This window comes from Medicago truncatula, chromosome 2, assembly GCF_003473485.1.
Source record: "Medicago truncatula cultivar Jemalong A17 chromosome 2, MtrunA17r5.0-ANR, whole genome shotgun sequence".
Lineage (NCBI taxonomy): Eukaryota > Viridiplantae > Streptophyta > Magnoliopsida > Fabales > Fabaceae > Medicago > Medicago truncatula.
Genome location: NC_053043.1, coordinates 13,585,813 through 13,603,803, shown reverse-complemented (window position 1 = coordinate 13,603,803; position 17,991 = coordinate 13,585,813). Strand labels below are relative to the sequence as shown.

General features: G+C 31.4%; 3 protein-coding genes across 3 annotated transcripts; all 3 read right to left on the bottom strand.

Annotated features, from left to right (window-relative positions):
• Positions 1 to 295: 295 nt before the first annotated feature.
• On the bottom strand, positions 296 to 1,881 carry LOC11420053 (ABA-responsive protein ABR17). Its single transcript, XM_003594789.4, has 2 exons — positions 1,593 to 1,881; positions 296 to 866 (listed from the first exon to the last, which is right to left on the bottom strand). The coding sequence occupies exons 1-2, from the start codon at positions 1,771 to 1,773 to the stop codon at positions 574 to 576; spliced, it is 474 nt and encodes a 157-aa protein (XP_003594837.1). The 5' UTR covers positions 1,774 to 1,881; the 3' UTR covers positions 296 to 573.
• Positions 1,882 to 10,489: 8,608 nt separating this feature from the next.
• Positions 10,490 to 11,881, bottom strand: LOC11420052 (pathogenesis-related protein 10). The gene is made up of 2 exons (XM_003594788.4): positions 11,560 to 11,881; positions 10,490 to 11,113 (listed from the first exon to the last, which is right to left on the bottom strand). The coding sequence occupies exons 1-2, from the start codon at positions 11,738 to 11,740 to the stop codon at positions 10,821 to 10,823; spliced, it is 474 nt and encodes a 157-aa protein (XP_003594836.1). The 5' UTR covers positions 11,741 to 11,881; the 3' UTR covers positions 10,490 to 10,820.
• Positions 11,882 to 16,029: 4,148 nt separating this feature from the next.
• LOC11408808 (disease resistance response protein Pi49) lies at positions 16,030 to 16,954 on the bottom strand. The gene is made up of 2 exons (XM_003594786.4): positions 16,707 to 16,954; positions 16,030 to 16,541 (listed from the first exon to the last, which is right to left on the bottom strand). The coding sequence occupies exons 1-2, from the start codon at positions 16,885 to 16,887 to the stop codon at positions 16,246 to 16,248; spliced, it is 477 nt and encodes a 158-aa protein (XP_003594834.1). The 5' UTR covers positions 16,888 to 16,954; the 3' UTR covers positions 16,030 to 16,245.
• Positions 16,955 to 17,991: the final 1,037 nt, after the last annotated feature.

Genomic DNA, 17,991 nt, shown 5'->3' with positions numbered 1-17,991 from the left:
CCTCATTAGATATAGGTAAAGTGGCAGGTAAGTATATGAGAGTAGGGTATAAGGATGGGGAAGGTAAAACTCATCATCACCCGCCTCATCATCATGCTTATTTTACACACTGGGGGTTTTGTTTTAAAAATCAAATTTGTCATGATGACTCTTTCAAAATATGATTCACTTACTTTAAATTGCTCAAATCAATTCAAGACAAAACTCAACCAAACTATTTAAATAATTGTAGACAGCTTTGGTTAAAATTACCAATCGAAAGTCATATGCACTGTTAGTTTGATGTGATCCTAAATTAAATTCAAATAACCGAAAGTGCTATAAAATTCTTTTGCATTATTTATTGCAGAATACAAATGGTGCAAAACCTTATCACCAACACAACATAGGTTTTTGTTTTTAAACACCCAAAATAACACTCAAACCTCACAACATCCAACATAGCCAACACACATGTACGAACCAAAGACCTTGATGTATACTCAACACACATTCAACTACATCATAAACTTTAATTATTATTCGCATAAAACAACACAACCCAAATTAAAGTCCTCAATAGGGTTTAATTGGCTAGTAATTAGGGTTTGCCAAGACGTAGCCCTCAATAGCCTTGATAAGACCAGTTCCTTTGGCCTTAGTCTCCTCACGTACTGCATCAGATAGAACTGCATCACCTTTGGTGTGATATTTCACTGAAATCTTAACAATGGATCCACCATCAGACCCAGCAACAATATTTGTCTCGAATTCAACTTTCTCTAAACTTTCATCCAACCCTGTTCCTCCTACTAAGCTGTAGTTATATCCATAGTTTGCCTCATCTACTGCATCTAATTTGTGTAGCACAAAGTTGGTTTTGCCATCTGCAATATAACCATTATAATTATTTACATGGTCTTGTTAACAAGTGTCTTAAGGACATTGTTAAAGGAATCCACAAAAAAAAAGTTTGTCTTGAAAATACAAGTCAAACATATATACAAGTCATAATTACACAATTTTCAAAGTAAAAACTACTAATTTTGGATGCTTAAACAATACCTTAAGGACACTTGTTAACATTTTCCTTATTTATATAGTTCTTTTTTCAATATAAGTATAGTTTGACTAAAAACTCTTTCGGTTAAAGATCGTTTTGAACTTTACCAAGTGTCCTGAATCACCTGAATCATTTTTTTTTTGAAGGTCCATAATTATTAGACATGCCCTTGGTACAAGCTTATGTATTGTCTCCTTTATTTCTCAAGATTATATTTTAAAATTCTACAATGACTATCCAAATAGAATTGAATAATTTTTTTTTTACTACACTTGAATTTAACTTTGTTTTTTTGGTAATAATGAATTTAACTTAACTTATTTGTGAATCATTTAATCAAATTATTAAAACTATGTATCATTTAATCAATTACAACTCTTTAATTTGTCACATCATGTTTGTCAATTTTCAAATAAAAGGTAGTAACCCAATTCTTTGTTGTACCGACAAACATTGATCGGTTGTCGGTGCAAAACAATTTTACGCGAACACTATGTATCATTTGATGTTAAGTATTATATATTTGTACATAGTATGTGATCTTAATTACCTTCAACAATGGATAACTTCTTAATGGTTCCTGGTCCTCCATTTCCTTCAACAATTTCAACACTTTGGGCAGCAGAAATCACCTTTGGGACAATTTCATCAGCATCTTTTGCAAGAGCTTTGTAGAGTTTAGCTGGAGCCACGGTTGAGACATGTTCATCATTGAAAGTAAAAACACCCATGATATATATCAAGATAATTAAAAAGGATCAAAATTCAAGAAGTAAATGAAAGAAGTGGTATATAATATGAATACAACTAATTTAGTTTGTGATGCGGTTTATGACATAGTGAGGGATGATATTTATAGAACTTTGGTAGGACCTATTTGGAAATCTCACTTTGTTCAGCTCATTGAGGTTGTTGGTGAGTCCTGATCGTGAACTAGTGATATTTTAATATTATTGGGTCAATTAATGCATATCTTTGTGCTGTATAAATTTGACAATATGTGAATAAGTCTAGCACTCGTTTGTGTTTTTAGAACAAGATAGGTGTAGATTGTTTTGTAAATCAACATTTTTGTCTTTGAAATTGTAAAAGTTAGATTTTTAGTCTTTTAAATTTATAAATTAGCAAGTTAGTTTTTCAAATTGAAGAGTATTGGTCGATTAAGTTACTTTTAAATTTAAGACAATATATTTTTTTTTTTTATATTTATTTATATATTTTGGTAGATATCTTATTTGACTAGATTCTTCAACGGAAGTTAATGATCACTAAAATCAATAAATGATGCACACTAATAACATAGTTTCCCAAAAAAATATATCTAGGTCTTTTGATAAGATATTTTGTTGAAAGAATTAAATTGATTGATGTTTTTTTAACTTAAAGGAATATATTTAGTTTTTTTTTGAAAGAAAATTCAATATATTTAGTTGTCGGGCACTTATAATTTTGAGTTCAAATGTTGATTTTTATTTTTGGTAGTGGTCGAGGTTTGAACCCCGACCTTGCATATTTTATGCATTATCCTAATCAACTGAGCTAACCTTACGAGGACAAATGTTGATTTAACAATCTTTACCTTATTATTACTTCTAAAATAAACTTTAATTTATTATTATTTAAAAAAATCTTAATTTACTGTTATGCATTTTAATATAATTTTTTTCTTCCACAAAAGTATTTTAATATCATTTATCTACATGAGGAAAAGGACACCGACATACAAAATATTTCATCGTATTTTTTTATAAGCCGAAATATTTTATTGTATACTATATATTGTATTTTTTTTTTTGTCAAGTAGTCTGGTGGATAGAGCTCACACATATTAAATATGCAGAAGTGAGATGTCTGGGGTTCGAATCTCAACCCCTACATATATTATGCAATGTCATTGCCAACTGAGCTAAGCTCATGGAGACTATATGTTGTATTTTTAATTTGCTTGTTTCAGTTTTATAATATCTAAAATATTTAACTTTATCTGAATTTTAGTGTCAATATGATATTCAAGATGTTTATACCAAAAGTAATATTCAAGATGTATGTTTTAAAATTTGAGGTTTGAAAAGATTGTGTTGTTATGAGCAAATTTGTATAAAATAATGTCTAATTAAAATTAGTAATTAATTTTGGATTTTAATTTTGTATATCTAGATTTAAGTTTGATAAAGAATTAAGTTATTTTTCATTGTTCGTCTATTAAAATGTTCAACTATAATAATAATAATAATAAAATCTCCCTGTTTATTTTAATTATAGAAAGACAGGTCCCACTAAAATCAGTTGTCATTCATATATATGAGTATATATATTTATTTACTTTCGGTAAAGAAAAAGGTTCATCAGGCTTTTTTTGACTGGGATGAATCTGGCTTGGTATAGCGATAGAGTACAAGTTTGTGACACAATGGAGAGACAAAATAGTGACGGATTCATTTTCGTTATACAAAGCTTATAAGTTTGGGTCTGTTTGGTTAACCAAAAAAAAGCTTTTAGCTTTTAACTTATAGCTTATAAGCTCGTTTGACAAAAAAAGCTCTGTTCGGTAACACCTTTTCACCATGAGTTTATAACTTATTTCACAAGTTTATAAGCTATTTTTCAGAAGCTATTTCAAGTAACGTTTGAACTTATAGCTTATAACTTCTCACTTTTTCTTCCAATTTTACCCTTATTATTTCATTTAAATTGTATTTTTATCCATTATAATTTTTATAATAAGCTACATAATAAAGACTATTATCCCTTTATTCCAATTTTTGTATATATATTAGCTGACCTTTTTTTTTTTTTTTGAAAAAATATATACCTTCGTTTTTTTTTTACGAAACAAAATACTATTATTCTATTAGTGTTTTTTTTTTTTTTGAGGTAAGTGTTATTTTCTTTATTCTCTGTTATTAGTATTACTCTATTAGTGCTACCTTTTTTTTTGTTTTTGAGGTAAATGTTATTTTTTTTATAAAGTGAAAACACTTAAATGATAATAAATATAAGATAAAATTTTAGTGAATAAAATTTAATTTAATTTATAATACATAGGATATATTAAATTAATAAATTTAAAGTATCTTTTTAAAGAAAAATTAGTTTATAAAATTACAAATACTTAAATTAATGATATAATTTTTATTATGAATTAAGAATACCCTTTATGTCATTTTACATTTATTAGCTAGTTGAACTGCTATTTTTACCAAACACTTCAATTAGCTTATCAGCTAAAAGCTATCAGCTAGCTTATCAGCTATCCGCTATTTTTACCAAACAGAGCCAAAATGATTTGTGAACGAACCTATCAATGAGACTTTGACACTAATCTGTAAATAAATGTTTGATATTAAAGTCACTTAGATTGACGATGGAGATGAATATGCACGTTGTTAAGTTTTTCCACCAAACATATGATAGGATAAAATAATGTTATCATATTTCTTATTATGTGTGCATCAAATGCATGAGGGGATAAATATTTATCCTGCCATTATCATATTCTATCTTTATCAATTTTTCTAATCATATCATATCTCTATCATATCATGTGCACCAAATGGACTCTAATGAATAACAATTAACCTTATGCTTATTGAAGATCCAAAATCCAAAATAACATGAATATAGAAGTACAATCTTAATTATCTGCAAAAATCTTCAATCTTAATAAGAACAATGATTGAAGACTCCATATTTCTTTCTAACACATTATATTTGAGAGCATGCTATTGTTGTTCGTGGTGGCCAGTGGGCCAATAAGCAGACAGGAAGGGGAGAGAGAAGGATGATGGAATATAGTGTAAAATAAATCCAGTATTAAAAGAGTATAATAATATTATGGTCTTCAAAAAATATCAAGTACATCCAATGATTACCATCTATTTAAAAAATCAAGTCTCCTATAGTAGAATACCTAAAGAGATCACCTACATCAAAATTAGTACAAAAAAGAATTAAATTTATTAAATAAGCGATGTTTCTGTTATATAATTAGATCAAATACATAGTTTGTACAATACATCTAAAAAGTTAATTGTCTTGTATTGTTAAGAATGAAGTAATATAGAATGATGTAAAGTAAGATAATGATAGAATATGAGATAGTCATGACAAAAAAGTATTGTATCATGTGTTTAACCGCACATGATAAGAAATATAATAACCTTATTTTGTCATATAATAAGTGGTAGAGTTAGAAATAATACTTAAGAGGGCCCCCTTTATATACCATTTAAAATAAAAATATTGTTCCAATTTTTTTAAAGTTAAGTAATTTTATATAGGTTAAATTATATTTTTTGTTATTTAAGTTATTTTAGATTTTGCTTTAGCCCCTTAAGTCTTTTATCTTTAATTTTAGTTTCTTAAGTTACAAATTATATATAATTTGGTTCTTTATTTTTTTTCGTTTTATTTTCGTCCCTTATATTTTGGAAGTTGGACACTTTTGTTTCTTAAGTTAGAAATATTAAGACATTTCAATTTTTAATAGGATAGATTAAAATGTCTAAAGTTTGTAACTTAAAATCAAAATATCTAGTATTTGTTGATTAAGTGACCAAAAAGAAATTTAAAAAACTTAAAAATTAAATCGTCTAACATTTATAATTTAAGGACCAAAATAAAGAAAAAAAACTCAAAAGACAAAAATAAAAGAAAAAGTGAAGTAATTACTTATAGCACTATAAAAAGAGACAAAAATGGGGTGGCCATGACCTTCCCATGCCGCCCCTAGTTTTGTATGATTTATTATGATTCTATTAGTATATACTCGTTAAAGATATTTGATTTTAAAAAAGAAATTATAGAATATTAGTGATAGTACAAAACTAAAGTTTATGTTCTAGAACTAGAATGATAATCACCCACGTATTAACAAGAATGAATTCTTGTTGGGTTCAATGAATTGTTCACGTAGTGACAATAAATGAGTTTTCTATATACGACACAATAAACAAATCAAATGACAATGAGATCATACGACTTAATACTTCAAATTTATACGACACGTCTGTGTTCATTCCTCAAATCACACTGATAAATTTTGTTACGATGCTTTTTTATAGGAGACATATTGGTCAATAAGAATTATAATTTGGTTCAAAAATGTTGACCCAAATTTTCTTATAAAAAAAGAAAGGAGGTAGTATTTTTTTTCTTAATTATATGTTTGGTCCCATACGTTCATGTTAGGTTTTAAATTGATTCCTTAAACTTTAAAAGTTTTAAGTTTGTCTCTTATGTTTTAAAAAATTCAAGTTGGTCTAAAACGTTATTCACATTTCAATTAGTTAATCTCTTCCGTCACATAATATTGAGTTTAATAAAATAAAAATAAAAATTGATTTTTTTAATAAGTTAAACTTCAACACCTGTATTCTCAACTCAAATATCTAAACGAGCAAGTGACAGAAATGATTAACTTATTTCAATGTGAATAATATTTTAGACCAATTAAAACTTTTAAAACATAAGAGATCAACACTAAAACTTAAATTAAATTTAAGGGATCAAACATGCAATTAAATTTATTTAATTTTTTTAGTTTCTTTTTTGCAAACCGTAGGCAAAAGTCTATTAATTTGTTGGAGATGCCTAAACATATCCTTTATCATATAATTTTGTTCACAAAAATAATCAAACATAAAATTTATATCTATTACCACTATCAAGTGTAATTACCACTTTCGGAAATAAAGAGCTTCTATTATGGATATTCCGGGATATCGATTTGAACTTGTAATTTCTTTCTTCTCAATATTTAATATGTATGAATTTTATAGTTATGTTTTTTATCATTTAAAATACAACTTGTATTATTTTTTAAATCAATAAATAAATTATGGAGCTAATATTTTCAAAAGAGTGTTTTCAACTCAATGATATATAACCTCGGAATTCAAGGACGGCCAAGTTTCAAAATTGGCTACCTATGCATATCATTTTATGCTTTCACATTCTTTAGTCATAGAACTTCTATTTGTTTATTCAATTTGTCCCTACCTTATTATAAGACTGCAACGAATATATCGAATTGAAGTCCATTTGGTCTACATCATTATTCTAAGCATTTACATGAATATCGAATTTGGAGTTGTTTTTACGTCTTTTGAACAATACCTATTATTATCGAATTTAATAGTTAACGAGAATTTGAGTAATAGCTTTCAAAGTAATTCTCATTTCTTTAGATGATTACGCTAGGAAATACGTTTTATCCCTCAATTGTGGGTTGCATAACTTCTCCTAAGAACTTAAATAAAAAAATTTAGGAATTTTGAGAACTAAGCTAAGAAAATAACAGTAAAATAAAAAATAGACAGATGTAAAAGCAAGTGAAAATGATATTTTGATTGATTAAATGTGTCTAAACCCTAAACTTACAAGTGGTATTTACAGACGATGTGACGGAAAGAGTAATCCTATTGACCATGAATATGATCTACAAGGATTGACCATAACTTTTGTCATATAGTCGAAATGTCCAAAATCAAGAGAAAGAAATGATCTGTCAGCAGATAGCTATAAAGACTGTGTGACATCCCACTCAAGGTACCTAGGCCTTCCAGTTGTGTTTGGAAGATCTAAAAGGGATATATTTTCATTTGTTTAGGAGAGAGTCTGGAAAAAGGTTAAAGGTTGGAAAGAGAAATTCCTATCCCGGGTCGGAAAAGAGACTCTAATTAAAGCTGTTGCACAAGCCATTCCGAATTACATCATGAGCTGCTACAAGTTACCGGAAGGATGTTGTCATGCCATTGAAGGAATGCTTGCTAAGTTTTGGTGGGGATCAGATGAAACTTGCAGAAAGGTGCATTGGGTTAGTTGGAAAAGAATGGGTGCTGTTAAAGGGAAAGGAGGGTTAGGTTTCAGATCCTTCTCTGATTTCAACAGTGCTCTCCTAGGGAAACAATGTTGGAGGATCATGCAAGACACATCATCACTTGTGGCAAGAATGTTCAAAGCTAGATACTTTCCTAGGTCGTCTTTTATGGAAGCTAAAGCAGGATTTCAACCTAGCTATGCATGGCGAAGCTTGCTCTCAGCCACAAGAGTAATTGAATCAGAAGCTAGATGGGAAGTGGGTAATGGTAGAAGCATCAAAATATTCAAAGACAACTGGATCCCCTCAAAGCGTGAATTCAAACTGAACCATGTGGGCGGAAGTCTTAGTGTGGCAGCTACTGTTGATGAATTGATTGATTGTGACACAAAGCAGTGGAATAGAGACCTTATTTTCCGTAGTTTCAACAATTACGCGGCGCGTCAAATCATCAAAATTCCCTTATCCATGAGACAGCCAGCGGATAAAATCATTTGGCATTGGGAGAAGGATGGGATTTACTCTGTCAGATCTGCTCATCATTCCCTATGCAATGAAAATTTCTCTAACCAAGTTGAGTCCTCTTCTGCAAACAACCCTGTGATATGGAAGCAAATCTGGAATACTCCGGCTCCGAGGAGTGTGCAGAATTTCTTATGGTGTCTTGCGAAGGACATTCTGCCTACCAGGAGCAATTTGGGTAAGAAAGGCATAAGTCTTGATATGAATTGCCCTCTCTGTCATGTTGAAATTGAGAACAGGGACCACTTATTCATGCGCTGCCCCGCTGCTATAGCAGTTTGGTTTGCATCTCCTCTTGCGATACATGTTCCGGTGCAGTTAGATTTATTGAGCTGGATGGAGAAGTGTTTGGCTGTCCCAGAGCAGCGTGTGAAACAACTGTTTGGCACCTCCCTGTGGCTAATTTGGAAGCATAGGAATCAAAAAGTTTTCAATAATGTTGATTTTGATCCGCTACTAGTGTCTCAGAAGGTGTCTGCGCTTGTGGAGGAATTTTCGATTGCAAATCTGCCTCTTAAAAGGGGTCAGGTGCACGTTGTCCCTAGATGGCAACCTCCCCCTTTTGGTTCAATTAAGGTTAATGTTGATGCAGGGTGTTTCGGAGACGGGAGTACAGGGTGGGGCTTCATTGCTCGCAATGCTGCAGGATTGGCTCTATCTGCTGAAACCAAATCTGATGGTATTTCCTATTCACCGCTGCTGGCTAAGTGTTTGGGGGTGAGATGGTGCCTCGCGTGGGTACTTGAAAAACAGTTCTCAAATGTCATTATTGAAACAGATGCCGAAACGGTGGTGAAAAGACTGTATGGTGATTTTGTGTTGGCTGAAATTGAACCTCTAATTTTAGATTGTTTAGAATACATGTCTAAGTTAGCTAATGTGTCTGTTTGTAGCATTAGCAGAGATTGCAACAAAGTGGCTCACAGCCTTGCTCAATTATCAAAAGTTGTAGGTTGTAAGAGTTGGAATGGATGTATTTCAGATAGGTGTTTATCAGTGTATTGTAATGATTTGCCCACTGTTTAATGCAAAAGCTTGGTTTATGTCCAAAAAAAAAAAACTAGACTCATGTGTGCGTGTGTTTATGATCGGTTTTAGATGTACGTGACAACCCGCATTTGACCTTCCCCTAATTTTGTTGAGTTTTCATGTACCCTTTGCACACAACTCTCTCTCTCTCTCTCTCTCTCTCTCTCTCTCTCTCTCTCTCTCTCTCTCTCTCTCTCTCTCTCTCTCTCTCTCTCTCTCTCTCTCTCTCTCTCTCTCTCAAATTACTCTAATGATAACTTTGTTTTCTCCCATCCAAATACTCCACTTGAAACCTCCGTGCACAACTGATTTAAATATGGTACGTCAAACATAGCTTGAGTTGTGACCAATGCTTTAATAAAATAAAAAAAAATAAAAAATCATATTTAGGATTCAATTACTTGAATTTTTGATGAACTTCATAGCCGGTGCATGCCTCTAGAATCACTCTCGCTATCACTTATCAAAATGAATTCAAATTTTCTCAATCTCATCAATAAGTGAGTTAGACTAAGAAAAATGCACATCACATAAGACACGATAGATTGCAAAACATATTTATTCAAAATCTCTACCTACATAAGACGGTGTTATTTAATTATAGCCTAGTGGTTTAGTTTTTTTTTCTTTTTCCTTTCCAACAGCTTAGTGGTTTAATTGTGTGAATATTTTATGTGGAATTCTGGGTTCTAAGCAAGGTCACCAAATTCACCTTCCTCTGTATGTTTAATATTTGAGTATGTCTTGACCTCTAGACCAATAAATATATAATTATATATCGATAAACCTTTAATGAATCGATCCAATTCTAACTTTGTTTAATTTGATAAAATATAATAATTTTTACCTCAAAATCAATCTTAGTCAAACAGCAAACACATCTATTTCAACATATTCTTTCATAAATGACACCGATGTTTGAATAAGTTTGCAGAATATGTTATCTAAGTCAGAAAATTCACCTTTTACCTTTTAATTCATTAAGAATTAGTCATACATTACTTGATGACACTAGTTATGACACTAGCCAGTAGTAAGTATTTGTTTTCCTTGAGGCTTCATCTTATAACCGAACCTTTATTAATTTGCACCATATAGCCAAGTTCTTATAAATCCTAATTAAATAAAATACATCCCTTCCAATCTTTGGTCCATCACTCACTCAGTCAATTACCAAATATTTCATCTTATATTAAAAAAAAAAAAAAATGTAAGGTTCAAACATCTTTAATCAACTTGTGTTCATCTTACATCTTAACACTCGAATTGCAACACATCAATTTTCTTCAAATACAAAATCATTCTCATAACTCATACTTAGGCTTTCATCTTACAACCCAACCTTGATCTGGCTGTTATTAATTTGCACCATATAGCCAAGTTCTTATTAACCCTAATTAAACATATTCAGTAATCAGGATTTGCCAAAAGGTAACCTTCAACAAGCTTTACAAGTCCTTCAACCTTTGCTTTACCAGCTTTCAATTCCTCCTCACTTAGATTATAATCACCTTTGGTAAAATAATCAACATGTACATTCCTAATGGACCCACCATTTGGTCCTTCCACCAATTGGCTTTTGAATGAGACTTTTTCCAATGTGTCAGCCAATCCAGTGCCCCCAATAATGCTAAAGTTGTACACAAATTTTGTTTCATCAATTTCATCCACTCTGTGTAGCACATACTTGGTCTCTCCACCTGCATTCATCAAATTTACTCATTTCAATTCATCCTCTCTCTAAACGAATTAACCACTAATATTTGTCTATAAAAAAAAAAAAATGATCATAGTTTCTTGTTTAAAACAATTATATCATTTTTCTTCGTTGGGACACTTTTTGGATATGTGTATTAGTCTCATAATCGATCCAAAAAGTTCAAGTTTAAGATAATACCACGATATAAGGAGGTCCAAATTATGGTCTAAAAAGATAGAGTTCAAACACTATGAGACATGAGACTGTTATAAAATAATTATTATTGTCATTTTAATTAATTATAATTTTCTCTTATCCAATTTTTATAAATAAAGATTAGCAATTTTAGTTGCAGATTTTTTTTCCTACAAAAGTCCTCACTTTTCACTCTAACAAAGACACAAATCCTAATGTCATGGAATTAAAAGATATCATTTAATTACTAACCTTCAACTGTGGTGAGCTTCTTGATTGTTCCAGCACCACCAGTTCCTTCAGTGAACTCAATACTTTGGATTATTTCCACAAGCTTTGGGAAGAGATTATGAAACTCTAATGACATGGCTTTGAAGAGCCTAACAGGAGGAACAGCAGCAGGGGTAGCATACTCCTGAGTTTGTACACCCATGATGATGAATTTCTCAATGAAAATCAACACAAAGTGACTATGATTATGAGAAGATGTTAACGTTTGTAGCTGGTGTGTAAATTCTGAGTGTTAAGAGATTAACATAAACATTATTATATATGATATTTGGTTGGTGTTGTTGTTGCATGTGTACTACCACCATTTTGGGGTAGGTGAAATTAAGCTCAGTATGTGTTTGGTGGTGTTTTTTTTTTTTTTTTTTTTTTGTTATTATTGGAATAGTATACGGTGATAAGAAAATATAAATTGGAGGAATTTTCAGGGTGATTAAGTATTCGTCAAAGATGGCGGATTTATAAATATAATGGTACAAAACATTGAGGCGGTTTTTGTGAAGAGAAAAATCAATTATTGATGTGGTAGCTTCAAATATATGCAATATATATTAGACTTGTGATAATCATTATATAGCTCAATTGATTTAAATTGAAGAACGATAAGAAGTTGAAGATTCTTTATTTGAACCGGAATAAATAAGGAGAATAATAATTGATCATTTCAAATAAAAAAAACTATGCTTATTTTTTTCTAGAAGACTTTATACTAGTACTATTATTGATGTGGTGGACGAGTGGACTACTATGATTGACCGTTCAAAAGATAAGTTATCCTACAGTCTTAATCATTATTTTTTTATGACATTAGACTTAAAATTAGTATTATTTTCACATTTTAATTGTACTTTTAATTAATATTAGGCCAACCCAAGTAAGTAAAATCGACTCCACAATGAAATCCATTTGGGTTGGCCTAGTGGTATTGGTTTGGAATTTGGGGGGTGTGCTCCTCCTTGAGGTCTCAAGTTCGATTCTCTCTAATTTCAATTTTGATGGGTTAGCTTAACTTCTTAAAAAAAGAAAAATCAACTCCACAGTGATTGCCATATCAACGAGGCAACTGGCTAAACTTAATAAAAACAAAAAAACAAAAAAAAATAGGGGGAGTTTGCAAGTTTAATTTGATTAAGCGAAACAGTTGAAGGGTTCTATTAAGTGGTTAGTTCGGTGAGATCTAACGTCTCATATGCCATGTTGTTCCTTAATCACCCTAAAGGTTTTGCGTGTGATATGGTAAAGGTTCGTCAATCCACTAGGTGTCCAGATGCAGTCACTCTGTTGATTATGTCAGGGACTTACAATTTCATCGGTTATTGAAACATAAACATAGTAGAAATTCCTAAATTATCATCTAAAGGAACCACTTTTACCTATTGATAAACTTTTAGCAAGTGTACTAAAACTATCGAAGTAATAAAATAAGTTCGTATCCACGAGGACTGTGTTAATCTCAACTTAGCAATAAAGTTAATATCTAGGATGTGTAAATTTTATAAGTGTTTGAGGCAGTAGGTTTGTGTGCATAAAAAGTAATAAAAGTTGTTGAAAGATGATTTGAAAAGGATGATTAAACCGATGAATCCTCTATTGCTTTATATGAGAAGTTTACCTCCCTTTATTCCTAATTGCTATTCAATCTTTACGACAAATTAACTAAGTAGATTTGATCAATCTCTTGACTCAAACCCCTTTCCTAAGTTATAACCTTTTAATCTCTTAAGCCGATTGAATACCGCGGAAGCGATAAAAGAACGTTAATTCATGAGTCATGATCCTCAATTTCCTATCTCTAGGTTCCTATGTTGAATCAAACAGGATTACTATTTCAGGATTAAAAGCTAGGGTTAATAGTCATTCAATTCCTAATATCAATTCATGTAATTGCACGAAGCTAGGGTTAATAGTCATACAAAGCAATTATCTGAAAAGCAATGAACACAAGTAATTCTGAATAAAGACTGAATAACATTAATAATAAAGAGAGGATAAACTACTGATTCATATATTACAATAGGTTCATCATAGCTTAATCAAGAGGGAAATTAGCTAGACATAGAGATACAAATAAATAGCATGGGAAATAAAATTAACCATGAAACCATGTTGTGGCTCGGTTCTCTACTGCTTCGTGAGTTTCCTGTTGCCTTCTATTCCCTCACGTTCCCGTTCCTTTTCCTGGCGTGGCTTTGTTCCAAAACGTGATTCCAGTGCCGAAACGTGAATTACTGGTCTTGTGCGTGTTGCTTCCTTTATATAGATATGTAACCTAGTTTTTCTTTTCAGCATGTTACGCTCTCCTTCCTTTTGTTTTGCTAAAGCCCAAAGTATTTTAATTCACACCACCCAAGGATTGCCATGTGGTCAATGAGTAATTTAACCATCATATTGTCATTTAATCTTCACTGTTTAACACTTCAAAATAGGTCACGCCTTCCGTATCTAATCTAGCCATTCATCATAGTAATAATAGGCACTAATACACTAATTAACTCAATAAATAAGAAAATGATAATTTATTTAAAATAACTCAAAATTAAATATTAAACTAATAAAATAGACTAAACACTTAACTAAAAAAACTCTAAAAATAGTGTATGACTGACTGTCATCACCTATGAATCTTAAAATTTCACTACATATCCTTACTTGTCCCTAGTAGATTAATGGATAGGCCTAATCATATCTTACTACGGGAAAAGAATAAGATTCATATGCAACGATTTGAAAATTAGATTAGAAATACCTCTGCAAACTATTTCTAAGTTCATGCACACTTTATAAGTATGTCAAACTCCCTAAGGTTGTTAAAGCACTAAGCCCGATGCATACAAAAAAATAGATCTTAAAATATAACTGAATAAAAGACTTGTATGAATGAAATCCAACAAACAAATAGAGATTCATCTCAGAACCTTAATCAATAGGTGTTTAGTTACTCATGGTAACTAAAGATAAATTAAAAAAGAAATAAAACATTATATATGAACAAAGGTTGAGGAGAAACTTCTCCGTTGATTCTCTTAGTGTTTGCCTTCCTCTTGAACTGTCAAGTTCTGGATGACAATTTGTGAGTGAATGCTATTATATTTATAGGCAAGTTTTCAACTATGTTTGGGCTGAAAAACTAGGCTTTTTCCTCAAACCCGCATAAATAATTGTTTCTAAAATTCCTCTTTATTGACTCAAACTGTTGCTAAAATGATTGAAAAACATGCTGAAAGTAACGTAGGATGATTTGACATCAAGCACTAAAAAATTTCCGCTCCAATGGTGGTACATATTATTTACCTAGTCATTATAATAAAAACATATCAATTGTTAATATGGATAATTTTTTTTTGGCGGTGTCCGGGGCTCGAACCCCGGACCTTCTGTGTTAGGTCCTTATCAATTTAAAATTTTGAATGCGGCTCTAATATTGCCAAATTCGTCAAGCCTGAAATGGGGCTCTCAATGTGGACTTTACTTCAACCCCTAAGATGGATCCAAGTGCGCCAAATGCCTTATATAAAAATAAATCATAAAGTAAAAGCTACACCAGAAAGCAATTTAAATGTTGAATCTATGAAAAAGCCACAGAGGCAAACTAGAAAATCACAATTTTCAAAGAGATAAAACATTACTTTCCATCCAGAATAAATACGATAAGTAGAAAAAAGTACTGCAGACGGTTCGAATAACTTGCCCAGTTAAGTTACATCAACAATAAAGTTGCAGAATACTATAACGCCACAAAGGGCTCGCCCATGCCATACGCTAATGAACTCGTCCAGGGACATGTAAAATTTAGTTATTGCCCATACTCCAATATCAAAGGAGCAACGTTATTACTAACCATTTCGCCTTGTCCCAAGACTCGTGTTTGGGGGGAAGTGGACCGTCGATATATTCCTAAGAGCTCGAATGCCATATAGAAAGGCTTAGGCGTCCTCCAGAAGGGCTCATGAGGCCTAGGTGTGCCCTTTCAGAGGCGCCGTCTCAACTAATTTCTAAAAGCATCTAGAGCTTAGTAAAAAGACTTAAAGCCCAACTTTCTTGGGGCTTAAGTCAGGTAAAAACAATCCCACAAAGAGCTATAAATACCCCTCTTGAGATCATTCTCAAGATGTCATGAAAACAGTCTAAACCTTAGATTCTAATATTGTAGTGATTTCAAGTACACTCTTATACCTCACCCAAAAGTTAGTCTTGATGGATTAAAGATAAATCTTGGGAGGAGTGTGGTTTTTAGTTATGATTTTTTTAAATAATTAATGAGAGATGTAATTAGACGTTTAAGCCCATAAAATTAGTGATTTTATAGGATTGGTGAGAGTGATTAAGAAAATTGGTGGTTATTGATTTTTCTAGATTATAATAGGAGTAGATAGATATCATAACATTTGAAAACAACATAAAGAAAACCTATAAATAGTAACACTTGTATAAAAATGACAAGTAAAAAGGAATTTGTGGAGTATTATTATAATTTATTGAAGAAGAGAAGTACACTTAAGACTTACAATCTCACTCACACTCACACTTAAGCAACAAAAGGAAAGGAAGAAAAGAAAAATGAGAATTACATTGGCATCCAAATTAAGCACACTAGATATAATAAAATGTGTCACAACACAACATTTATAGAGCAAGCACACACTATATGCTTTAGTTGTAATCAGGATTAGCCAAACAGTAACCCTCTATAGCCTTGAAAAGACCATCACCCTTAGCTTTGCCACTCTTGAGTTCCTCTTCACTTGGAGTAACATCTCCTTTTGTGAAGTATTTCACATTAAGCTTTGCAATGGATCCTCCATTTGGACCTGCAGACAATTTAGCCTCAAATGAAATCTTCTCTATTGTGTCTGGAAGGCCAACACCTCCAACAATGCTGTAGTTGTAAGCCAAGTTAGCATCATCTACTAACTCCACTTTGTGTAACACATGCTTGGTCTCACCATCTGCATATTGATCCGTTTCACAATCACAAACATCATCAGCATTACTAGGTATAGTTCATACTGAACTTAGACTCGATGTCGAAAACATAATTTTTTTAAACACTAACGTAACAACTAATTATTAATATTTGACAATAAAAGTAAAATAAATATATTTATACCGACCTTCAACAAAAGTAAGTTTCTTGATGGTTCCGGCGCCACCGTTGCCTTCAACAATTTCAACACTCTTGATGACATCAATAACCTTTGGGATAAGGTTATCAGAATCTGTAACTAGAGCTTTGTAAAGTGTAGCAGGAGCTACATTAGAGGTGGTTTCATCCTCAAAATTGAACACACCCATGATGGTATAATGTATTAAAATGCTAGGTAAGAAATAACAAATAATGGTCGTAATGTGTGGTTTATGAATGTAGTTATGGCTAGTATTTATAGGAACTGAAGTTGTATTATTTAGACTTTTTTTGGTACAGTATTGTTTGGACTTTAGATTGCTAATTAGATAAAGATGATGACTAACTAATATCAGGTTGTTGGAACCATTTTATTATTCACATTGAGATATGAATTTTAAAGAAAAAAATTATTTGGGTTCACAAAATTCTTGATATACTATTTTTTTTTTCTTCTTTTATCTCCTCTAAGACCAGTCAAATTTCAAAATTCCTGATATACTATTCAAATAACCACAAAAGCTATGGCAATATATTCAAAATCTGCGTATTCTTGTATCTAGATTTCTCTTTTACACGATCAAATGCAAACCCAAAAAAGAAGAGGAAATTATGTTGCAGTCTCTCATTTTTTATTTTATTTGTTTAATATTAAACAATTCAGTCTCAAGACGCCATTCTAGAATCCGGACTAAATAATACTACTATTTGTTTTACAATATAGTTTTTGTTTTTTTTTTAAATAATACTAATACTTTAGTTGGAAATATTTAGTGCGTGTTTAGTTTTTTTAATGGATTTTTTGGCTTTTGCACCAGTTTTCGACCCACCAAAGGTTGGTGACTAATCTGGCTCATGCAAATTGGTCAAGCGTTGTTCCCTCTGTGAATCGAGTCCGGTATTTTCCGGATACATCCTTGGAAAGAGCTCCTTTCCACCGGAGGCCAAACAACTTGGTTTAGTGCATGTTTAGTTTTGCCAACAAATTTTTTTTCAAATAAAATGATTTAGTTAAAAATGGGTTAAATGTGAATTAGTTATATTTAAATATATTCATGTCCGCGTGCCTTGAACGCTAAATTTGAGTATAAAAATCATATTAAAAATTAAAAGCTGCAGTTCTAAGTTCTAACTTCAAGTTATATAATTATAGAGATAAAAATCAATTTCAATAAGCATCGGACAAATATGGCAAAATCAATTTTACATATTTGGTTTCCCGATAGAGAGAGCCAAACCATGATTTTTATATTTAAACTTACGGGACATCTTAT